This window comes from Barbus barbus (assembly GCF_936440315.1).
Source record: "Barbus barbus genome assembly, chromosome: 47".
Lineage (NCBI taxonomy): Eukaryota > Metazoa > Chordata > Actinopteri > Cypriniformes > Cyprinidae > Barbus > Barbus barbus.
This window is the reverse complement of record NC_136725.1, coordinates 5,321,244-5,345,499: the sequence shown is the minus strand read 5'-3', so window position 1 is coordinate 5,345,499 and position 24,256 is coordinate 5,321,244. Positions and strand designations below refer to the sequence as shown.

General features: G+C 36.1%; 2 protein-coding genes across 8 annotated transcripts; one reads left to right on the top strand and one right to left on the bottom strand.

Moving 5' to 3' along the window:
• Nucleotides 1-1,430: 1,430 nt before the first annotated feature.
• On the bottom strand, nt 1,431-17,508 carry LOC306866061 (protein lin-54 homolog). Of its 6 annotated transcripts, none has more exons than XM_079411038.1 (15): nt 17,298-17,503; nt 13,825-14,536; nt 12,634-12,751; nt 12,404-12,537; nt 12,121-12,267; nt 11,769-11,970; nt 9,065-9,135; nt 7,994-8,191; nt 7,819-7,910; nt 7,154-7,249; nt 6,503-6,574; nt 5,570-5,672; nt 5,144-5,281; nt 4,834-5,036; nt 1,439-2,722 (listed from the first exon to the last, which is right to left on the bottom strand). In XM_079411038.1, exons 2-15 carry the CDS (start codon nt 14,509-14,511, stop codon nt 2,524-2,526), a joined length of 2,460 nt encoding a protein of 819 aa, XP_079267164.1. In that variant the 5' UTR covers nt 14,512-14,536; nt 17,298-17,503; the 3' UTR covers nt 1,439-2,523. The 6 variants fall into 6 exon arrangements, with proteins under 6 accessions (XP_079267165.1, XP_079267164.1, XP_079267162.1 ...); XM_079411036.1 differs by having other exon boundaries at nt 17,320-17,503; XM_079411037.1 differs by lacking the exon at nt 17,298-17,503 and adding an exon at nt 16,150-16,261.
• LOC306866062 (COP9 signalosome complex subunit 4) lies at nt 16,287-24,256 on the top strand. 2 transcript variants are annotated; one of them, XM_079411042.1, is made up of 11 exons: nt 16,287-16,629; nt 20,105-20,289; nt 20,971-21,050; nt 21,186-21,337; nt 21,414-21,517; nt 21,633-21,786; nt 22,454-22,604; nt 22,719-22,889; nt 22,977-23,092; nt 23,452-23,536; nt 23,619-24,256. In XM_079411042.1, the coding sequence occupies exons 2-11, from the start codon at nt 20,216-20,218 to the stop codon at nt 23,750-23,752; spliced, it is 1,221 nt and encodes a 406-aa protein (XP_079267168.1). In that variant the 5' UTR covers nt 16,287-16,629; nt 20,105-20,215; the 3' UTR covers nt 23,753-24,256. The 2 variants fall into 2 exon arrangements, with proteins under 2 accessions (XP_079267168.1, XP_079267169.1); XM_079411043.1 differs by lacking the exon at nt 16,287-16,629 and having other exon boundaries at nt 20,204-20,289; nt 22,977-23,100; nt 23,409-23,536; nt 23,619-23,865.

The following is a 24,256-nucleotide window of genomic DNA, read 5'->3' as shown; positions in this document are numbered from 1 at the left end:
CTTCGCCTATAAAATATCAAATAATCGCATGTCTTCATGACAGTGTGATGGTCTGTTTATTGATGAATAAAAGCTGCATTCAACAAGCATATTTGTGAGTCTAAAGATAAGATTAGGTTCCTTCATAGCTTTAGTAACTGCCTGATAATATAAATAAAACGGAATAAAATCACACTAAAACATTTTTTGGCAGATTACATGCTACTGCATGGTTGTTCATCTACTGTTGATGGTTAATCGGTTTAAGAAAGCAGACTTGCACTGAGCACGGTGAAGGATCGTTTGAGCGGTTATATGAAAAGGCACTAGGAGCAAAATGAAGTCAAAAAGCAGCCTGTCCTCTAGTTCTCTTAAATAACGCTTGAAAGTCTGTATTAAGCACCTGTGCCAACCAAATCATGGCTCCAACCAAACCTGAAGACCACCTTGAGTTGATGATTTCTTTTTCTTACAGCACTTTTGAGTAATTTGATGTTTTAATATCCCATACAACACAGTTTACTTGCCTTTGAGAAGAAATAGCCATTAAGAAATACCATAGATAAACCACATTATGCCAGGAAATCACAAACAGCATGTTTGTCATATTTCACCCCAAAATCAAAAGGTAAAAAAAGCTATACATAATCCCACTTTTTAGGACCACAAAAATGACTTTAAATATTATTTTAAAAAAAATATTTTGGTTCTAACTACTGTAAAATTATTTTACTAAAAGAAAACCAACAGTACAATTTTGTTTCAATTATGCATAATGATTCTTATAGATGCAGTCTATGTAAATCAAATTTTTGACTCATTACTGTCAATTTTTATGCTACTAAAAAAAGAAACCAAACTAATTAGTACAGTAATGAGATTTTCTTTGCATTACACATAATGCAAGGTTATTTTTATATACAGTTTATGAAAAACACTATAGATAAACAAATCTCATTACAGTAAAATACGCTGCAAAAAAACCTAATGCAATTATTATAAACAAAGTAATTATTACAGTAATAAGAATGAGTTTTTATATACACATCCTACATAAACTCATTTTGATTCTTATTACTGTAAAATAATTTTACACTCCTAAAAAGTAAAAAGAAATCAAACTAATACAATCAAGTAAAAATAACATTTACAGTAATGAAAAAGAAAAACCTGCATTATGCTTAACGATTGCAGTTAATGATAAAGGAAAAAAATGGAATTATCATGAAAAATCCTTGAGGTAGTTCACCCAAAAATGTTTTTTTTTTTTTTTTTTTTGTCATTTACTTGCCCATATATATATATATATATATATATATATATATATATATATATATATATATATATATATATATAAATAAACCCTGACAATTTCTCAATTTCTCCTATGTTCCAAAGAAAGACATCACACAGGTTTGGACCAACATGAAGGTGAGAAAACTACAACATTTACATATTTGGGTCAACTATCCATTTAATGAGTTCTAAAAGATGCTACATTTTCTTTAAGCAATATAAATTAATGATTTTGGGATGTAATATGACCTGAACATGTTCTTGGCAGGTTTCATGAGATTCGCCCATCACGTTTTAGGGACTACACATGTGTAGACTCATCAGACTCGGAGTATGGACAGGTTTGGTTTAATTAGGCCCTGACAAAGCCAATCAACCAATAACTGCAAATAAAACCCTAAACAAACAAACCAGGAGGAAAAAAAATAATTATTGAGCAGGTTCTCAACTGACCTGTGGACTGATGAAGCAGCCTATCAAACAAGCTTTAAGACTCACTACTGGATTACAAAGCTTTTTTAGCTGCTTGTTTTTTTCCAATATTAAAGATTCAAATGTAATCTTAGATTTCTGGAGTACAGGAAATCTGTACCGCCATGCTCTGCTCCAATCTCGTGCGGCCCTCGTCCCGTCCAGCGACTCTCAGACCGGCCAAACGCTTGCGTGCTTGAACATGAACGGAACGATGAAGACTGAACCCCATTCTGCTCAAGGAACAAAATCTGCTGCCAGCAATTAAATATAATGAAGCTACAGTACAGGCTACTTACTGTATACAAGTCATGATCAGACAGCTAATTATTACATGTCAGGGAAGTTCCTTCCTCATCCCAACTATCCCGAGGTTATTAGTAAGGGCTTTCAGACGACAGTGAATGGTGATAAGAAAATCCAGTTTTAAAAGACAAACACATATCATGATTATGCAGATTTAAAAGTGGAAAACATTGCCAAACAAAAACTACTTTAAAATAGTATCGATCGTTCTAAAATAAACCCCTTCTGTTAAAGCAAACAGTGTTAAGTCCATTGCAGGGGCTACAATGAAGTACTGTAGTCCTCCTACTGAATATAGTGCGTCCTCCACAACACATCTCACAGGCCAGTGGGAAGTTATGGGTTGTGTCTTTTTATTAGAAGGCCCATGAATCCATAGGACGGCCGGTAAAAGTGCCCTCAGTGGAGCCCGAGTCTAGGTTCAGCAACACCCTGGGCCCCAAACGGGCAGGAGGGCTCTGAGTCACGGCTCTAGCAGTTGATGGGACAGTCCGTCTTGGCTTTGCCAGCAAAACTGATGATCCTACTGAGGCAGCGACCAAACTCCTCCAGAATGAGGAGCTCTGCCACAGCCTGAGGCTGGTTGGTGAGTTCGGCCTGCTCGGCCTGCTCCAGCAGACAGTCACACGTCGCCTCGGCCACTTCCTTTGTTACGAATGTGTATGGCAACCTGGAAAGAGATTTACACTCAAATTATTACAAGATCATCAGGATAAGGACACATCGCCTGCATAAGAGCACAAAAAAAAAAAAAAAGTTGCACCAGAACACTGAAACAATAACATAACCAATGATGTCTGGATTTTAAATGACATGACTGACACAGTTTATCTAATAGCATATATGAAATGATCAAATGATGCTTTGAAATGGTTTCATAAAATGGTAAAGCGCACATTTCATTCTTTAAAGCAAAGGGTTAAGTCAAAATGATAATTGATTAATAAATTATTATTTGTTTTTATCTGCTCCATAAATAATTCTAGATACTTTCTGAATTGTTTAAATGTGTATAATCCACATAAACTTGTTTTTCAATCAACTGATCAAAATTTACAGAAGATCATGCAAATTTGTTCCATTTTTAGGCTAGACAGAAACTGCACACAGGCTGAATGTAATGTAAGTCACTGTAACGCCACTCTCTGACATCAGGTGGCACTTATGGAACAGCAGAATTAGAGCTGTTTCCCGTAACCTCGGTGGACAAAGCACCACTGCGATTAAGAACACTTTATTAGATATTATATGGAGTGAAGATGAAAAAATGCCATCAAATCTTTTCTGAAGAAAATTAGAACCTTCAGAGGCACACAATTCATTCATATATTCATTTGTATAATTCCCTTACCACTCTTTTAAAACCTCCCAGCTCCACCATGTTTTCACACAAAACGAAACTACTCTGTGTTGTGCGCACGTGACGGTTACTTAAACCTGCACATTATGCTGAACAGTTTGTTTAAATCACGGTAATGGAATACGATTTTAATGATATTTAAAATATGAAACGGTAATACTGACCGTGGGGAATTTTATCATGATTTATCATCAAACCGTTAATAGTTCCATCCCTAACTAGAACATACCGGACAGATTACAGCCGATGGCCAACTAGCATATACGCTCTGTGCTTGCGTGAGAGATCATAACTCCCCCCTACCAGAAGGTGTATTCGTCATTCAAAACAGGGAAACAGGAAGAGCTAGAGCTGTGGATATGGTCCCCTTGTCCAAATACCCACACTTGCGGTTTTGACCACTTGAGAGCGTGTGTGGGCGACAGGAAATAAGTGCGCAAGACTGTCCCAGATCTTAAAAACGGCAAAGCGCAGTGCCCTTAAAGCACACTAAATCCTCACAATCTCAAATACCGCTCCGGAGCGCTATTCCAGGCTTAGTGTATCCCATCATGCATCATGTTCTCGAAATAAATCGTGAGACTTTTTGCCGAGATCTCGTGAAAGGTTACGGAAACCTTTCCAATTTAAGTTAAATATTAAGTGGGCAACCCTATTGCTTCGGCACCCGGGGAGCAGTTGGGGGTTTGGTGCCTTGCTCAAGGGTCTCACCTCATGGTCGTGGTATTGAGGGTGGGAGAGAGTGCTGGTTATTCACTCCCTCCACTGACAATTCCTGCCAGACCTGAGACTCAAACCTGCAACCTTCGGGTTACAAGTCCAACTCTCTATCCATTAGGCCACGACTGCCACCTTTTCAGCATCAGTACTCCAGTCTTCAATGTCACATGATCCTTCAGAAATCATTCTAAAATGCTGATTTGCGGCTCAAGAAATTATCATATTAATTTTCTTATTATTATCAATTTGTTACTAGGAAGATGGTAAGGTGTTCTGGTGATTCATGGATAATTGGTTGATACAGAGACAGCTGAACAGAGTGAATGACACAAGAACTTGTTATGGACAGACATCATAACAAGTCATAACATCACATGACTCCATGTAAATATCACTATATCAATAAGCTATTCATAATTTTTTCTACCTCATATTGCTGCTATTTAAATACCCTGTACAACTTTTTGCACATTCCTCTTTATTACTAAGTCAACAACATACTGACCTGCACATTTATATTTATATTTTTTATCTTTTTATTTTATTTTTTTTTCTTAATATTTGTATACTTTATAATTGCACTGTCCTTGGAGCGGACCTGACCTACATTTCACTGCTGGTTGGTTATACTCTGTATAATTGTGTATGTGACAAATAAAACTCTTGAATCTTGAACATCATAATGCAAAGGTGGCACTTACTTTCCGCCTCCGCTGGTGACGGTTGGTGTGGTTCTGGTGAGCAGATCTGAGATCTGTGAGGACAGTTTGGTTTTGGCTGCGGTTTGCTGCTGGACTCGCACCTCTGCAGCATCTGCCAGGTGCATCAGCGTCTTCCTTTCAGGACTCTCCTCGAAGTTCTTGCAGCCCATGCATTTGCAGATGGACGAACACATGATCTTCGCCTAATGCGAACAGACAACAGAATGATATCTGGTCCTAAACACAAGTGAAAACCAGCCATATCTTCTATATGACACTTCCACATTCTTTACAGGGTGCAAACACTCACCTCATAACACTCACAGTAGTTTTTCAGACAGCCAGATTTCTTACAGTTGCAGCCTTTGCTGTGTCTCCTGTCTGACTCCCCTTCTTTGCCTTTGCCAATCTTGGGCTTAAAAGCCACAGGGTTTCTGTCTAAACATGCCTGGGAGAAAATACATTACTTCATTTGATCCTATCGATTTTCAAAGCATTACAGGAGAACGGTCCTGTACAGTGAGATGAAAAAGAGGGCATTACTATGCTATTGCTAGGTGGTTGTTAACTGCCAAATAGCCCACCTCTAAGTCTCTGATATTCTAAACTGTGCATCTAAACTAAAAAAAATAAAAAGGGCATATTTGAAGTACTATGTCTTTAGTGAGATGGAAAACAACAACAAAGATAAAAAGAAAAAACAATGGGGTTCTACAGAAAGTCAGTAATTCATTACCTTGATGGCCTTCAGTCTTTCACTCTCATGATCAAGGTTGTTGAAGCAATTAACACAGTTGCAGTTATTACAGAACTCCCCGTTGGCAAAACAATCACAATACCTGTGAGACGACAGATTAAACTCTTATAGAGTAAACTGCAGCTGCCTTAAGAATTACACTACCGTTCAAAAGGTTGGGGTCTGTAAGATTTATTCATTGTTTTTAAATCAAGTCTCTTTTGCTCACCAAGGCTGCATTTATTTGATCAGAAATACAGTAAAAACAATACTGTGAAATTAGTACAATTTAAAATGTGTTTCCTATTTCAAATTTTTAATTCAGTGATTTAAAGCTGAATTTTCATCCTTACTCTAGTCTTCAAATGTCACATGATCCTTCAGAAATCATTCTGATATGCAGATTTGATGCTCAAGAAACATTCATTATCAATGTTGAAAATGGTTGTGCTGCTTCATATTGATCAGAGAAACTTGAAAATACATCAAGTAAAAAAAGCAGCATTTCGTTGAAATAAAATGTTTGTAACATTATGAAATGGTTTTGCCATGTATAACCAAAAACCTACCAACCCCTAACATTTAAATAGTAGTACATGTGATGCTTCAGGTAAAGCTTAAAAACAATAGGCACTGCCAATGTGTAAACTGCTTGACAGGGGGTGCTTGTGATCTATAAAATTTCACGCTATACTGGCACCTCTGATAATCTGCTTTCTGTCTGCCAGAATTAACTGTTCTTGCTGGTGAATTTGACAGTATGAGAACTGAACTGCAGATTGTTAAAAGGACGGAAGTTGTTGCAATATTATACAACTGGATCTGGAAACTATGAAAGCGCTTGCCAAATGTAGAAGCTGAAAGAGATTACACCCTTATATGGGCCATTTTCAATTTTCAGAGAATAGAAATGAAATAAAAGGTGACACTTACAACTTCAGACACTGTGACCGTGTGCAGTTGCAAGGTTTTCTCGGCCTTGAAGTTGCTTCAGATGTTGATAAACTGTAATAAAACACAGGCAGAATGTAACCTGATGGTTAATTTTAGAGCCCGGCCGATATATCATTTTGCCAATTTTATTGGCTGATATGAGCCTGTCGCAGATATATCGGTGAATATGCCAGCAATATGAACTGTTTTTATTACAGAACATACAGTATAACACAGATAAAATGCTTTTAAATGGTGTAATTACTTAGTTTGTCCAGCAGAGTGTGCTACTGGCAACCTAGGTCACTAGTGACACCAGCCAACCCTTTGCCCCAGTCAAGTGAGCAGTCATCTGCCAACACTCGGTCAATTAAGGTGTTGTGATACATGAGGCTTCCAAAAAGCATCTCTCTCAGCTTTTTGGCCACGCCACGCATTCATACCATAATTCCACAAATAGAAGAGTATTCAAATCCAGGTGGCGGCTGGCTTGACTGAGTAGATGACGGCTCTCTTGACCATCCCATCCCTTAAAACTGCTGTCACTCATGCTTATCACACAGGTCACATCACATTTCAAGTCAAGTCCCAAGCAATTTCCTAAGTAGCTTGTCAGTACAGTCAGTGATGTAGCAGATTAAAAATTAGTACCTTCCTGCAGTCCAATAGATGGCAGTGTGGTGGTGGCTTGAGTCTGTTGAATGGTGATTTAACACTACGTTGTCACCTAGCTGGTGAGATGCAATGCTATAAAGTAAATAAACAATGTCCCCATCTTTTACTCTCACAATGAGCGTATCATACTCATTTGCTACATTAGTATGGCCCTATGATTTCCAGGATGCAGAAAACGCAAACGAAACCGTGGAATCCAGTCATAAAAATGGAATTTACTGTATAATGCGGAATTTCACAGAATGTGTCATTTTTGATGAATAAATAAAAAACAGGTCAGTACACTTAAATCAAATCATGATAGACTAATGTCTGTGAATAATTAACTGCAAAAAGACTAAATATGAATCTTCATGTTCCTTACTGAAGTTATATGCTGTATGTATATGTGTGTGTGTATATATATATATATATATATATATATATATATATATATATATATATATATATATATATAGTTCTATTTGTGTTTAAAGTTATTTGCAACAAGTGAAGTATGTATATACTGTATTCTATATACAGTACCAGTCAAAAGTTTAGACATGAATGGGAAGGGTGTCCAAACTTTTATCAGGCCCCAAAAACCCATATCAGTCAGGCTCACACACGTGTAACAGTGTGGCATGTGGCGCTCGGCTCACCCGTTAAGTGAAAGCCTGGCTTGAGTCTGTATAGGGGTGGCCGTTGAGAAGGTGGTGCTGCTGGTCAAAGTCACAAACGTAGGCTGAGGGATCTATGGGAACAAGCAAGGTGAGACAACACCACAAAAACAACCAGCCAAACTCATAAAACCTGCTCCATCACTGACATACAGACCTGCGTGACGTATGGGGCCGGTAACACAGTGTAGCTCATGTTTCCAGAGCCATGGGCGGGGGTGAGCACAGTGCCCGGCGGCAGGTTGGTGAGGTTGGGCTGGATCTGTGGCAGATGTGTGGCTGGCATGATGAGACGCTGGGGCGTCTGACTGGTGGTCACCACCTGGGCTGCTGACGTCAAGGGTTTGGGTACAACCTGTGTACAAAAAGATGATCAAGCATGTGTGAAATTAGAGCTGCACAATTCTGGATAAATTGAGAATCACAATTTTTGTGTCTCAAACTGAGATGATATTTCTCCCACAATTCTGAACTAAACAAAATAGTGAGACACAAAATATTTATTGCTGCAATCTATTTAAAAGGGTTTAAATAATTTGAATTATTAAATATTTCAATAAAATATGTATTTAAAATATAATATATTTAATAAACTTTTTAATATCAAAATGATGAAAGGGTGGTTTGAATGAATGGTTCAATCCCTCACTCATAAATACTTCACTTGTGTCATTAGTGGATGAATCAGCGTTTTTGAACAAATCTCTTGAATTAATGATTCAATGGCAAATACATTTAACAGTCACGTCACACTCAACACAAACATTATTTGAAGCGCCAGTTGCTTTCAAAAGATGACTTGCTCTATTTTGATCGCTACCATAGACATCAATATTTAAACTTCCATCTCAGTATTTCTGTGATAATATGAATGACTGTAAAACAGAAATAATACTGTGTAGCTGAAAAGACTGTTTGTGAAGCTCTTTCTTACCTAAACATGCTAAATGCCTGCTCTCTGTATCAGCGGCAGCACAAACACGGATTTGAATGTTCTGGTATGACTTTTTCCAAAAGCTTAATAGTCACGAATCGTTTTAATTTAGAAATTAGATTGCATGGGTGTTAGAATCGAGATTGCGATCTTTTGACGATTAATCATGCAGTTTCTGAAGAACTAGAGATTATCACCAAACCAAACAGCAAAAAGACCAAAAGCTCCACAACCATCGGTAAAAATGATGCTATTGTTTAACTGTGTGTAGTGAGCGAGGTGTTGACTGTGTACCTGTTTGACGGTCTGTGCTGAGACGATGGGTACAGACATCCGTACTGCAGCGTTCATCATCACAGGCTTGGCTTTGTAACAACACAGAAGTAGATACGTTAACTCAGTGGTTCTCAAACCTTTTACACCAAGTACCACCTCAGAAAAGTTTTGGCCTTCCAAGTACCACCATTATGACCGACATTAAAATACAGTATAGCACTATGCACAGTAAAAAAAATAAAAAACGAGTCTGTTTTATTCCTAATAAGAATATTTATTATTGTCAGCCAATTAAAACATTGTAAATACACAGTTTGAACATTAACACTGCACCGTGCTTACTTCCAGGTAAATTAAAAAATTAATTATTAAATTAAAATATATTGTACCTAATAGTGAAATAAAAACTGTACGGTACTTCAATGTTAAAAAAAAACTGTACTTAAAGATTAAATTAAAATGTATTGTACTTAACATTTAAGTACAGTAACGTACCGTTTTTATTTAACTTTTAAGTAGCTACAATACATTTTCATTTAATCTTTATTTAAGTACAGTACAAGTTTTTATTTAACTTAAAAAAAAATAAAAACAGGCTGTATGTGTAGCTGCAAGTAACTACAATCAGGCCACGTGTCCACCAAAGTCAGCTGTGAGCTCTTAACCTTAACCTTAAAAGGGCAGCATAATAATTATGATTTTATTTTTTTTCTTCAGTTTAGATGCTGTGGTTGCTATGATATGGAATATCCGCTGAAGTAATAGGCAGACGCATCGCAAATGAAATGTTTCTCCAAGCATTATTTTTCATTATGGTACTCCGGCAATTCCATCTGGTAAAAAAATAAATACTTGGAGACCAGCAATATTAACTTCTCCATTGTTGTTCCATCGTAGTACAAGCAGGGTGTGACCGTATCAGTCCCGACTCCCACCCCTCCTCCACCGTGATTGGTTAGCTGACTAGAAAGTGATGAGCGCTAAGTTTTACCCAAAGTTTAACATTCTTCAACTCTCAGCGCTGAGAAAAAAAAAAAATGCCCGAGTGCTCAGCATGAAAAAGACGCTCCCATTTAAAACAATTGAAAAAATTTGCCAGCCTTGGAGAAAAAAAAATTAAAAATAATAAAAAAAACTCTTTGGTGGACACGCGGCCTAATTTATATTTAATTCAGGGATTTCTCTGTGTACCACTAGAGAAAGCTCACGTACCACACTTTGAGAACCACTGCGTTAACTTGGATTAATAACTTGGATAATTGGATTTTCTTAAATCTCTTAAGAGCCTATTCATTTTCAATCCTATCATTACAGTCATTCATAAAAATGGATCGCTGCAGTGCACCCATTTAACAAATAAAAGGTTGCATATTGATGGACCATCGCCTAAAACAGGAATGATGCAACTAAATATTTTGAAAGACTGTCGCAGGAGTATGGTTGGGAACTGAAAACCAGTTCTTCTAAATCTGTAAAGTGTAGTTTGATCACACAACAAAAAACTCCTATGGTTCTTTTAACTAAATCAGACCCATTCAGGGTAATAATTCAACACCTGAAAAGATTAACCTTATGAGTTGATTGCCTGAAATCAGTGTAGTTATTGATACTGTTCATGACAGACAGTGCTAGATGCATTGTAAAAAAAAAATTTAATTAAAATGTTACCAGTTATTCAACATACAGTTTAGGCCAATTGAAGTATTGCATTCACGCACCTCTAAAAATAATAAAAAAATCATTTAATAAAAGTAATAAAAAAAATCATTTCTGTATTCCATGCTTCATGGTTTAATACAAATTTATCAAATTATGAAATTAATTTATAAAACTTACAATTTAAGTCTTTTAGAACATCAAAACACTTGTCTAACATGCTGCACAAAAGAACTTAAAACTGTATAAATTAAAACTATACAGAAAAAATATCCTGGTTGTATGAAATTCCTTAAAATAATAATAAGTCAATGTAATGTTTTAATATATTTTATTATTTGTAATTATTGAGAAATATATGATTTACTATAAAAGAGTAATACATTTTTGTGGTAAGTTTAAGCAAACTATTATTTTGGCAGTTTGTTGCAAAGACTTTTAAAGGGGACCTATTATGCAAAAATCACTTTTATAAGATGTTTGAACACAGTTGTGTGGCTGCAGTGTGTGGAAACAAGCAGCCTATAATGGTAAAAATCCACACACTCTTTTATAATCCCAATAAATCAAAAACAGCTTCTCTGAACAAGCGAATCCAGATTTCTCCCTACGATGACGTCCCACCCATTTTTGACAATCTCTGCTCTATTAGCTTAGACACAGCCCTGAGTGAGAAGCAGCAGTCCGCCATCACTGTTTTCCTGCTGTAGCGGCTAGGCTTGCTGCGATAGACGGTGTTGGCGGTGATACCGGTGTTAAGCCGCAACACCGGTCACGTCACTTGCCCACCGTGGCACCGTCATTTAGATTTTTTTAATAGTAATAAAATAATTTAGTTCAGTTAGAGAACAGACATTAAAATTAAAACTGAACGCGGCTGCTCAATGAAGCTCACAGAACGAACGACAGTCGCGCATCACAGATCAGATTTCAATTATTTATTCCATAAAAGTACTAAAAGAATTCTTAAACAGAAAAATAATCTTTAAGAGAACGCGGAACCAGAACTGGAAGGGTTAAAATCGGGTTCCCATCCCTCACATGGGTTGGACTGTGATATTCTCACCTGGTTGGATTGAAGGGTTGGTGTTGGTGCTGCCGCTCGACTGTGCGGTGCTGCTGCCGGTGGTGGCCGTTACCAGACGCACATAATGGAAGCGGCTGCCTGGCACCTGGATCTGCTGCACATTGGGAGGTGTGGTGAGAGGGATGATGGTCTTAAACTGGGATGTTCCCACTCCTCCCACCGTCTGCACTGACTTTACAGTCTGTACACAGAAATCAGCATTAAAATATAGTACTGCTGTACACAAAATTACACTGTAATACAGGCTGTTATGGCAGAATGGGGCAGTTAAAATCTATATTTGACTGGACAGCAAACTGATCTGGGTTGTGAGGGCTCTAGTTGGACGTACCTGTGCGGTGGTTCCTGCTTTAGCTGGAGAGGTGGCGGCAGACTGTTGAACAGTGAGGATCTGCTGGCCCAGAGCCACGTTGAGCGGCAGCGTCACAGACTTCTGAGGCGAGTTTGGAGACTGACTGGCCACCGAAACCACAGTCAGCTACAGACAGGAGAAACATGAGGAAGAGGCTGATGTCAGCATCCACAGTGTGGCCATCATTGAGAAAAAAATTGGCATCACAACGACAGGTGAATGTGATTGCAATGCCAGTTTTTACATTTAAAAGATTTAAGACCTTGCTGGGAGACTTGAGAGGTGAGATGGCGACTTTGCTGTTACCAGATGTATTTTGTGTCGCAGTGCTGATGGTCTCACCAATGGTGATGGTGCGTGGAGGTGTCACTGGAGTACTCTGGGTAACAACTCGCCCTGTGGTCAAAAAAAGGAATTCAAATTTAGATACTACCACTGTGCTGTTAAAAGAAAAAGCACTGTTATATTTTATAAAGACAGACAGAAGAGTACCAGTCACTACAGGAGCCACTGAAGCTGGGCTGGACAGCCCTTTATTGTTCAGGGCTTTTGTGATGATGAGCTTTGTAATCATCGGTCCAGCTGTAGATACTGGGGGCTTCTTTGAGATCTGTGAGAAGAAATACGATACTTGACAATTATTTCAGCTGCCTATGATAGACACTGAACAGGAAATAAGATTGCACTTTAAGGTCATTAAATTAACCAATGCAATTTTTCATTACAGTAAAATAAATAAATAAAAAGTACAAACATGGCTAAAAGTTAATATATTGAATATAATCGATGATTAAAAAAAAAAAAAAAAAAAAAAAAAGTTAAACAAATTTCTTATCTTTTTATTTTATAAAAATATTTTCATTTAAAAATAAGTTTCTTTAAATAAAACAGGATATTAAAAAAATTACTATAAATACTATATTATAAATAGCTTATTTTAAAAATACAGCAACAAAAGACATTTCTCCTTATAGAAAACATTTACAAATATGTAATAACAACGGGTGATAGCTCATTTGAATTATACTATAAAAAAATAACTCATTTTGAAATACACATTTTTGAAATATTACTATAAGAATAATTGCACATTTTCAAAATACAGTAATGAAAACAGCCTTTCCTTTAAAAAAAAAAAATGACTATAATATTATATTATATTAATATTAACAGTAATTCATTTTAAAAACAGGCATTTACAAGTAAAAAAAACAATGTTTTTTGCATAAAAAGAAAACAAATATGGCTTTAAATAATTATTATAAATAATAAACAAAAACCGCTTATTAAAATACAGTAAAAATAGCATTTTTCCTTTTAAAAAAAATGACAATAAATAATAATACATTTAAAAGATACAGTAAAAAAATTAATTTGTACTTACTAAAAAATTTTTACAAATATGAAGCTTTTTCTATTCTTTCCATGCTTGTGTACAAAGTGTGAAAGAGTCTAACAACTCAGGTGCAGCAATTACAGATTTTCATATAAGGTAACACCTTGGAATTTCTTAAAAAAAATAAAATAAGTCATAAAATTATAAGAAACTCTGGCCAAAGTAGAGAAATTTGCAATTTTTTCAAAGTGGCTCTCTATGGTCTTAAAATAAAATGGTAATATTTATGCGTAATTTCTGCAATGTCTGCACGATCAGTGTTTTAATGAAAGGTTGTTAACACCCACCTGAAGTGTCTTGAGCTGCTGGGCCTGCAGTGTGGTGGAGCTGCCCATCAGCTGGCTGGCTGAGCTCACCGCTATCATAGGCTTCCCTACTGTCGTCACCATTTTGATGTGCGTCGGCTGGGCCTTGGCGTCCCCTGTGCCCTGGGTAGTGGCAGGCTTGCTCCAAGTATGAGGCAGAGCCAACATAATGGGCTGCCCTGTTTTACTGAGGCCGGCAACCAAGAGTTTTTGGCCCTCTGGCTTGAGCACAGCAGCGCCTGGAGACTTGCCATCCGCAGCGGGGGCGCTGCACACTTTGTTGATGATGAGCTGGTGGTTGGCTGGGACAGAAACGCTGGAGATTTTGGGGAGGTTCCGAGTCACCGCAGGACTGGTGGTTTTGGCAGAGGTGGTGGTGGTGGTCGAGGTGGTGTCAGATATGAGGCCGGAGGGGGCAAGGAGGAGCTGAGTTCCCGAGCTGGTGCTGCACTGAGCGTCGGTGGAGGTTATCTGCATAGACGTGGAGGCTGGACACAGGCTGACGATTTCAGGCACCTCTGTCTCCATTGGAACCTGCGGCGGCTCTGGTTCAGATTGGGGAGGAGCAGCGAGGTGCTTGGTGGGGAGCTCCTCTTCCATCGCGATGGCTTCTGTATCCATAATCTCATCAGGGAGGAGGCTGTTGAGCTCAGGTGAAACCACATCCATTGTGTACGAAGTTACTGAAAACACACTGGGGGGGGGGGGGGGGGGGGGGGGGTATTCTATTAATACATTTCTTAAATGACCAAAAACATAGAAACCTCCACAAACAAATTACTGAAACTGTGTATATGTATTGCAACAAGTACACTACTGTTCAAACTTTTTTAGACCTAGCTCTTTTTTCACCAAGGCTATTAGAAATCACTCTGATATGCTGCTTAAGAAAAGCATCTTCTAATATTGTTAATTTTGAAAATAGTGGCGTTGCTTAATATTTTTGTTGAAACATTTTTTTCAGGATTCTGTGTAAAATAGAAAGTCCAAAAGAACAGCATTTATTTGAAATATAAATATTTTGTAACAATGTCAAATTCTAAAATATCTTTGCAGAATAGAATCATATATTTCTTTCAAGATATATAATATAATAAAAATATATAAAATGTAGGCTATATATTTCATATTATATATAAACATTTAATATATATCTTTTTAATAATATTAACTCGTGTGGGTGTGTGTATCTATATATATATATATATATATATATATATATCTATATATATATATATATATATATATATATATATATATATAATGCTGCCTTCTTACAAATAAACTATTTAACATTATATATAAAACTAATGTATTTAAGATTTAACATTAAACAAACATAATATTTAACTATACATCTTATTTTTAATATTAACACGCGTGTATAATATTCCCTTTATATAAATAATACACTATATTACATTATATATAAAATTAATATAATTTGTAATTAACTATATATCTTAAACGCGTGTATAATATTGCCTTTTTACAAATTATAAACTATATAAAATTATTATATTTAATATTTAACATTAAACAAAAGGTAAGAGTATTTAACTATCTATCTCTCTATATATATATATTAGTCAGTATATATATTAACATACATGACATTATATTAATGTAGAGTTTTTCCAAAATATTTTCCATAAAATATATCCATGACTTTAGACATGCAATAATTCAATTGACTTTTTCTGGGTAAAGAAAACAAGATAAATATACGCTGAAATTACAGGGCTTGTGGGAACCATATTTTCCTTTTCAACATGTCAACACAGCATTTATAAACACTGAAATGAACTGTACTGGGAACAACTGTAGCCAGTTGCGTTGTTTATATAGCAGTTTGGATTGAAACTATTAGCCCAACCCATTACATCAAACACAGCTGCATAATAGTTATGTCACTGATTCCGCTACAATCAACAGGCGGGCCATTTAAATTCCCATTATTTACTAAACACTTCACAAACTGCGACGCGACAGGACCGCTCCCATTCATTCCCATCGCTCCCGCTGTTTATGCTCAGCTGCTAATGCGGCTAACTAGCACAGGGGCTAACCAGCAGTTAACACACAATTATATATTAGGAACAGCTGTCAAAGCTAACATGAACTAGCCAGGCTGTGCTTCAGAAAACTGTTAAGAAACTGTGCTTAACCACCCACACTCAAAAACAACAACAACACACTTTTAAGCATGCGTTTAGTCGCTTAAACGTAACATTTAACACTTTTACAGCCGTTTTAAACAACAGCAGGCCTCTCTGGATATGCCTGACCATAACAATCCGTGTTTACCTCAACAGTTAAAACAAACAAGACCGTGTCAGTTTCACATCAGTTTGTTGATATTCGACGCGCCTGCTTTCCTGTCGCCATGGAAATAGCTCTATTTACAAGACATACATATGAGTTATTGTTTGTCTGCTGAACTCAGTCTGTTTCAGGCCGGGGTTAGATTTCGAAAGATCCGCCATTTTCATCTCGTCATCAGTTCAGACACGAGAAACAGCAGGATTTGTTGTTTTGTCTCACAAAGGAGCAGAATAGAGACGTTCACAATGATCATTTAGAGACTTCAAACTCCTAATCTGTCGTTATTCGTTTCAAACCCGCATAACTTTTTCTTCACTGAAACAGAAAGTGTTTATGAGAATGACAGCCTGTAATGAAGGATAACATCTGTCTGGTCTTCCAAAGACGAAAAAGAAGCCGTGCAGGTTTTGAACAACATGATAAAAACAATAACAGCAATTTCCTCGTCACCTTCGTGCACTGGTAACTTATTATTTTAGTTCAAATGAATTGGTACAATCACATCTATATGTAATTTTTAAACCACGTATTTATTTTAATGTCAATATATATATATATATATATGGCGAGTAGAAAACATAAGTGAATCAACAATACTTTATATTTATAATTATTTCCATACTGTGCAAACATCACAAAACATAAAATAAACATCCTGAGCGCAAAAGTCAAACTTAGACACTGTTTATAATCAAAACACTAATTGTTTAATTACAAAAAACAACATAAGAGGACCACGTCACTCTGCCACACAATTATATCTTTTGTTTTATATACCGTTATATAAAATTATTTTAATATATAAATTAAAATGTCACGTTTTAGATGCAAGTAAAACTGCTATGAACCAATGGTTATGCAGAATAAAAGTCTAAGAGGAGTATGACAGACTGTCAGTGATAGCCTCGGGTGCTAACCAGTTAGCCACTAATAACTAGCACTGTTAGCTTTGCCTGTGTCTTGGTTTATGATGCAGACATTATCAGCGATCGTTCGTGATCACAGCTGTGACACACACACACACACACACACACACACACACACACACACACACACACACACACACACACACACACACACACACCTCGGCTAACTAGCTGAGATCATATTGCCCCTCGCTGAACACACACCCGAGCTCAAAGCACTTCTTACGGCTCGAGATGAGTGTCCAGACGCTCTTCTGAAATCCTCAAGGTTTTCCACTCGATCACGCACTCTTAAGTCCAACTCCGCGCTGCATCGCGTCGATCATCCGCTCTCAGACGAAGACGATTGTTTAAAATACCGCGCCGAGCGCCATTTCACCTCTAACATCCCATAATCACGCCACGCCTTCGCAGGAAACAACAAACGACGTCACGCCACAACTTCCGTGCAGGATCGTACGCAGAAAAATTAATGATTATTTATATAAAAAAAAATTGTATAATTCCTTTGTTTATTTTAATTCTAAATCAAAATTCAAAAATCAATCAGTTATTATATGACATTGTCAATTACAATATAGCTTTTTATACACAAAGTAATAAATATGCAGCAGACAATAAACGTGTGTAAGGACGAAGAGTCCAATAGAAATACTGATGTAGCCATTTGGATCATATTTTAAAAAGAATGCAAATAACAAATAATCAGAAAGTGACTAACTTTACCTATATTTCACCTTATATATAAAGATTATTCATTTAATTTATCTAAAATATTATTATATTATATTAAGTACATTAGTGTATATAAAATATAGTACCACAAGATCTAGAAAATAAATAAGCACTTTATCTATAGCTTTAATATACTATATTATATTGTATTATGTTATATATTATATTATAATTACTTTTGTGTATATGAGAAAAAATATAGTAGCACATGTTATTTCCATAAAAATTCAAGCTGTTTATTTATAGGATCTTTCATAAATACACTTCATATATCTGTTCTATTCTATTCTATTCTATTATATTCTATTCTATTCTATTCTATTCTATTCTATTCTAGTCTAGTCTAGTCTAGTCTAGTCTAGTCTAGTCTAGTAGCCCATGATGTTGCAGGAAATATGCAGGGTGTTTATTTTTAGGATCTTTCATAAATACACTTCATATATCTGTTCTGTTCTATTCTATTCTATTCTATTCTATTCTATTCTATTCTATTCTATTCTAGTCTAGTCTAGTCTAGTCTAGTCTATTCTAGCCTAGTCTAGTAGCCCATGATGTTGCAGGAAATATGCAGGGTGTTTATTTTTAGGATCTTTCATAAATACACTTCATATATCTGTTCTATTCTATTCTATTCTATTCTATTCTATTCTAGTCTAGTCTAGTCTAGTCTAGTCTAGTAGCCCATGATGTTGCAGGAAATATGCAGGCTGTTTATTTTTAGGATATTTCATAAATACACTTGATCTATTCTATTCTATTCTATTCTATTCTATTCTATTCTAGTCTAGTCTAGTCTAGTCTAGTAGCCCATGATGTTGCAGGAAATATGCAGGATGTTTATTTTTAGGATCTTTCATAAATACACCTCATATATCTGTTCTATTCTATTCTATTCTATTCTATTCTATTCTATTCTATTCTATTCTATTCTAGTCTAGTCTAGTCTAGTAGCCCATGATGTTGCAGGAAATATGCAGGCTGTTTATTTTTAGGATATTTCATAAAAACACTTCATATATCTGTTCTATTCTATTCTGTTCTGTTCTATTCTATTCTGTTCTGTTCTGTTCTGTTCTCTTCTCTTCTCTTCTGTTCTATTCTATTCTATTCTATTCTATTCTATTCTATTCTAGTCTAGTCTAGTCTAGTCTAGTCTAGTCTAGTAGCCCATGATGTTGCAGGAAATATGCAGGCTGTTTATTTTTAGGATCTTTCATAAAAACACTTCATATATCTGTTCTATTCTATTCTATTCTATTCTGTTCTATTCTGTTCTAGTAGCCCATGATGTTGCAGGAAAAATGCAGGTTGTTTATTTTTAGGATCTTTCATAAATACACTTCATATATCTATTCTATTATATTCTATTCTATTCTATTATATTCTATTCTAGACTAGTCTCTTCTAGTCTAGTCTAGTAGCCCATGATGTTGCAGGAAAAATGCAGGTTGTTTATTCTTAGGATATTTCATAAATACACTTCATATATCTATTCTATTCTATTCTATTCTATTCTATTCTATTCTATTCTATTCTATTCTATTCTATTCTAGTCTAGTCTAGTCTAGTCTAGTAGCCCATGATGTTGCAGGAAATATGCAGGATGTTTATTTTTAGGATCTTTCATAAATACACTTCATATATCTGTTCTGTTCTATTCTATTCTATTCTATTCTATTCTATTCTATTCTATTCTATTCTATTCTAGTCTAGTCTAGTCTAGTCTAGTCTAGTAGCCCATGATGTTGCAGGCAAAATGCAGGTTGTTAATGTTTAGGATCTTTTATAAAAACACTTCATATATCTATTCTATTCTATTCTATTCTAGTAGCCCATGATGTTGCAGGAAAAATGCAGGTTGTTTATTTTTTAGGATCTTTCATAAATACACTTCATATGTCTATTCTATTCTATTCTATTCTATTCTAGTAGCCCATGATGTTGCAGGGAAAAATGCAGGCTGTTTATTTATAGGAGCTTTTATAAATGCACTTTATTTAGCTGTAAAGCCACAGGAAACATTAGATCAATGCATAGATGCACAGGTGTCTGCTACACGTTCCTTTCTCTGCAGACTTTCTGCACTTTAGCACTGGTCTTTGTGTTTGATACTATTTATAGTTGAGAAATTGTTTAGACTATAATGGTTTATATAACATATAATTTAGAAACCTTGAGACAGAAGTCTAGTGAAACTTGTAAATATTCACTAAAGAGCAGTTCTTTTGAAACGACTGAGGAATTTTATTTGTTTATTTATTTTTACAATAACAAAGGTTTTGATTGTACATTATCCTTGGAATGAATGAGACTGGTAATGATCACTGAATGAGTGAGTGCGGCCTCTGGCGGCTCGCGCTGTTATTGTTGTTTGAACGAAGAGGAAAATGGCGTCCGGCGTGAGGCAGGAGCTCGCGCAGCTGATGAACTCTAGCGGGTCTCACAAAGATCTAGCTGGGAAGTATGTCATTTCAAGCCATTTACTCAAATTGTTACTTACTGTATGTGTGTTGCATGAATTAATTATTGCGTAGTTTTTTTGTATGAAAGATGTGATGCTTCAGATGAGATGAGTGCAGGGCAGGCTAACATGACTTAGCTCGCGTGAGGATATGCAGTGCTGTCAACATGCATAGATAATTTGTTTTATAACTACCTAAATATGTTATAAGTACAAAATCGTTATTATTAATGGTTAGTAGATATTAGAATCATTAATAGATATTCGTATGATAATGTGTTTATGGATTTAATGGTAAATTTGGCAAGGGCTGGATAAATGACAAGAAGTTAGCTTAAATAGCACTTATTTACTGAATTAAAGACGCAATGAAAGGAAAAATTGAGACTTCTAGTCAATGTCTGTTTGCTTTGAGGTAATTTATATGCTAGTGTGCGCCTAAAGGTGGACAAAATGGTCTTTCACCAGACATACACGACATTTTACAGTCTAGTTTTTCGGGTTAAAAATTGGTCAAATATATTGATGACTCATCTTGCATTTAGGGGCGTATTTAAAGTTTTGTCCAATCAAATGTTCTAGAATTAACATGCCCCGCCCCCAACAGCACTTGCTTCTTTCTTTGAAACAATTCTAATAATTCTCAGTCTAATAAATGTGTTTTGTGCACTGTTTTGTCAGATATCGTCAAATACTAGAAAAGGCTCTTCAGTTTACTGATGCAGAACAACTTGAGGCACTGAAAGCATTTGTTGAAGCGAGTAAGTACACTAGTATTCAAGTATGCTAGCCTGATGATGTTAATAGAATAGAATCAGATTGTTATGAGAACATACACATTCCTCTCTTTACATTGTCTGAATTGTCGAGCTTCGCTATCTCTCACACTTGCGCAGTGGTCAATGAGAACGTCAGCCTGGTCATATCCAGACAGCTGTTGACAGACTTTTGCGCGCACCTTCCAAACCTGCCAGACGGCACTGCGAAAGCCGTGTGTCACTTCACGCTGGAGAAGATCCAGCCCAGAGTCATCTCATTTGAAGAACAGGTATGTGTTAAAAATATTCACTACTCAATGCTGGAATCATACGGATCATGTGTGAGCCAATCTTATACACTTCCAGGTGGCTTCGATCAGACAGCATCTAGCCACAATCTATGAGAAAGAGGAGGACTGGAGGAACGCCGCACAGGTTCTTGTGGGAATCCCGCTGGAGACGGGTCAGAAGTAAGATTTAGCTTTTCTCTTGGAACAAACTGAAGCTCCTTATTTGCATCTGCATGTCACTGATGATTAGTTTATGTTGTTCTTATTATCTTTTTTCTGATATCTGATTTTTCAGACAGTACAATGTGGACTATAAATTGGACACTTACCTCAAAATTGCTCGTCTGTATTTGGAGGACGACGACCCAGTTCAGGCCGAGGCCTACATCAACCGAGCATCTTTACTTCAGAATGAATCCACCAATGAACAGCTGCAGATTCACTACAAGGTGCACCATCAGTTGAACTATATAAAATGCACAGTATCCTGTAGGGCTGAGCGGTATTTAAAATATTTTTGTGATGATTTTGGTGAGTTTTGAAGAGTCATTAGAATTTAATTGGACATTTGCTTTATTTACTTAAAAAGCTTACTAATAAGCATTTATTAACTGTCTTGTAAGCTGTTAATTAATTAATATTTATTAATAAATAGCTTACAACACAGTTCTTATATTTTTACAATAATTATTCATTTAAATGTAATTTAAACACACACACACACACATAAAATTAAAAATGTATATATAGATATTTTATATGTTAGAAAAACATTTAGCATTTTTGCAGTTTTTATATATGTAAACATCAAATAATATAAATAATATTATAATTGAAATATAAATGTATTAATATATTAGTAATATAATTACTTTTTTAATTACACTAAACTATATAATAAAATTACATATACTATTTATATATTTCTATGACTGGTGGTTAAAAACAACAACAACATAAAAACGCTTTTTTTGTGGCCCAACCATTCCAATACAAAAGTAATTGTATCCAAATACTAAGGTCTGTTAGATTACTAACTGGACAGTGTGTGATTCTGTAATATTTGGCTGCTTTATGATTATTGTGAACTGTAATATAATCCATTATGTTTTGCAGGTATGTTACTCCAGAGTCCTGGATTATCGGAGGAAGTTCATTGAGGCAGCTCAGCGCTACAATGAGCTTTCTTACAAATCCATCGTCCATGAAACTGAGCGTCTGGAGGCCCTGAAGCATGCGCTTCACTGCACTATACTGGCCTCTGCAGGTACTCTTCATCTATTACATCACTAACAATAAACTGCTGGAACTGTGGTTAACCAGTTTCGGCTTCATTTGAAGCTGGTCACATTATATAATCAGTTCTTAATGTTTCCAAAAGGTCAGCAGCGCTCTCGTATGTTGGCTACGCTCTTCAAGGATGAACGCTGTCAGCAACTCGCCGCCTACGGCATCCTGGAAAAAATGTATCTGGATCGAATCATTCGGGGAAACCAGCTGCAAGAGTTTGCTGCCATGTTGATGCCACATCAGAAAGCCACCACAGCCGATGGTATTACATGTTATGCATTAGTACTGTCATTTATTCATGTTCTTTGCTAGGAAAGGCTAATGACTAATACTTGTCTAATGCTTTCAGGTTCAAGCATCTTAGACAGGGCAGTCATTGAGCACAACCTGCTGTCTGCTAGCAAACTCTACAATAACATCACGTTTGAAGAGTTAGGTGCTCTTCTGGAGATCCCACCTGCAAAGGTACAGCTGTGTTGAAGAATCTGTTATTCCGAAATACAGAGAATATCCTCACCGGTGTGGTCAACTCAAAACCTCAGATTCATCCTTGCTGAGGAGCCGTGCCAAAGCATAACCCACGTTAAGAAAATAATTGCGCAAATAACTGCAATTGCAGGTTTCAAACAGAGATGGCGAACTTACTTACTGCAAAACTTACTGCAGCTTTAAAATATCAGTTTTCTATTGTGATTAATTGTAAAATGTAATTTATTTTTGTGATTTAAAGCTGGATTTTCAGCATCATTACTCCAGTCTTCAGTGCCACATGATCCTTCAGAAATCATTCTACAGTATATTCACATATCTTTGTTTTCCCACAGGCAGAAAAGATAGCGTCACAAATGATTACTGAAGGTCGCATGAATGGATTCATTGACCAGATAGATAGCATTGTCCATTTTGAAAGTAAGTTGGTTTTTGGCTGAATATGTTGTATAAAAACTGTGTAACCATGAATAAAATTGAATTAAATCTCTTTTTCTATCAGCGCGAGAGCCGTTGCCCACCTGGGACAAGCAGATTCAGTCACTGTGCTTTCAGGTGAATAACCTCCTGGAGAAGATCACTCAGGCAGCACCGGAGTGGACGGCACAAGCTATCGAGGCCCAGATGACCCAATAAATTCTTCTGAACACTTTGCATTCTCTTTTCTCATTGGTCAAAGCTCCCATTGAACTTACTTCAACCCAGCACATATATATTAATGTTCTGTTAAACTTGACCTTTAGGCTTGTGAAGTTAATATTTTCATAGTTATGGTCTGTGAGTATCCGATGCTGAATAAACGCCGTGAAAATTTCTTTGTGTCTCAAAAATGTTGTTTCTGTTTTGCTGTTGTTTCTAGAAACAGTTATTAATCAAAATGCCTCCCTTTTCAAGTTTGATTTCAGTGACAAAAGATATATAATTTTATGGTGAAATAATACAAACCTTGTGAATAGGTAGTGATTCATTTCACTTTGAAAGTCACTTCACACAGGCCTCAAGTCTAACGAAAGTTAACAAGTATGCAAGAATGATCTAAAAAAAAAAAATTTAAAGACATGAATACTGTTTAATGTAGCTATCCAGCCTCATAGAGTTGCATAACTAATGTTCCGCTAAATAAACCAAAAGTTTACTTTG

Bases quoted from the DNA above. Each gene is read 5' to 3' on its own strand.
- LOC306866062 (XM_079411043.1), top strand. From the start codon at position 20,216: ATGGCGTCCGGCGTGAGGCAGGAGCTCGCGCAGCTGATGAACTCTAGC. The intron at 21,051-21,185 runs GTAAGTACACTA...ACACTTGCGCAG, and splicing joins GAAAGCATTTGTTGAAGCGA to TGGTCAATGAGAACGTCAGC. The intron at 21,518-21,632 runs GTAAGATTTAGC...CTGATTTTTCAG, and splicing joins CCGCTGGAGACGGGTCAGAA to ACAGTACAATGTGGACTATA.
- LOC306866061 (XM_079411038.1), bottom strand. From the start codon at position 14,511: ATGGATGTGGTTTCACCTGAGCTCAACAGCCTCCTCCCTGATGAGATT. The intron at 7,911-7,993 runs GTCTGTATGTCA...TTGTTCCCATAG, and splicing joins CGGCCCCATACGTCACGCAG to ATCCCTCAGCCTACGTTTGT. The intron at 5,673-6,502 runs GTAAGTGTCACC...GTCGTCTCACAG, and splicing joins CGGTCACAGTGTCTGAAGTT to GTATTGTGATTGTTTTGCCA.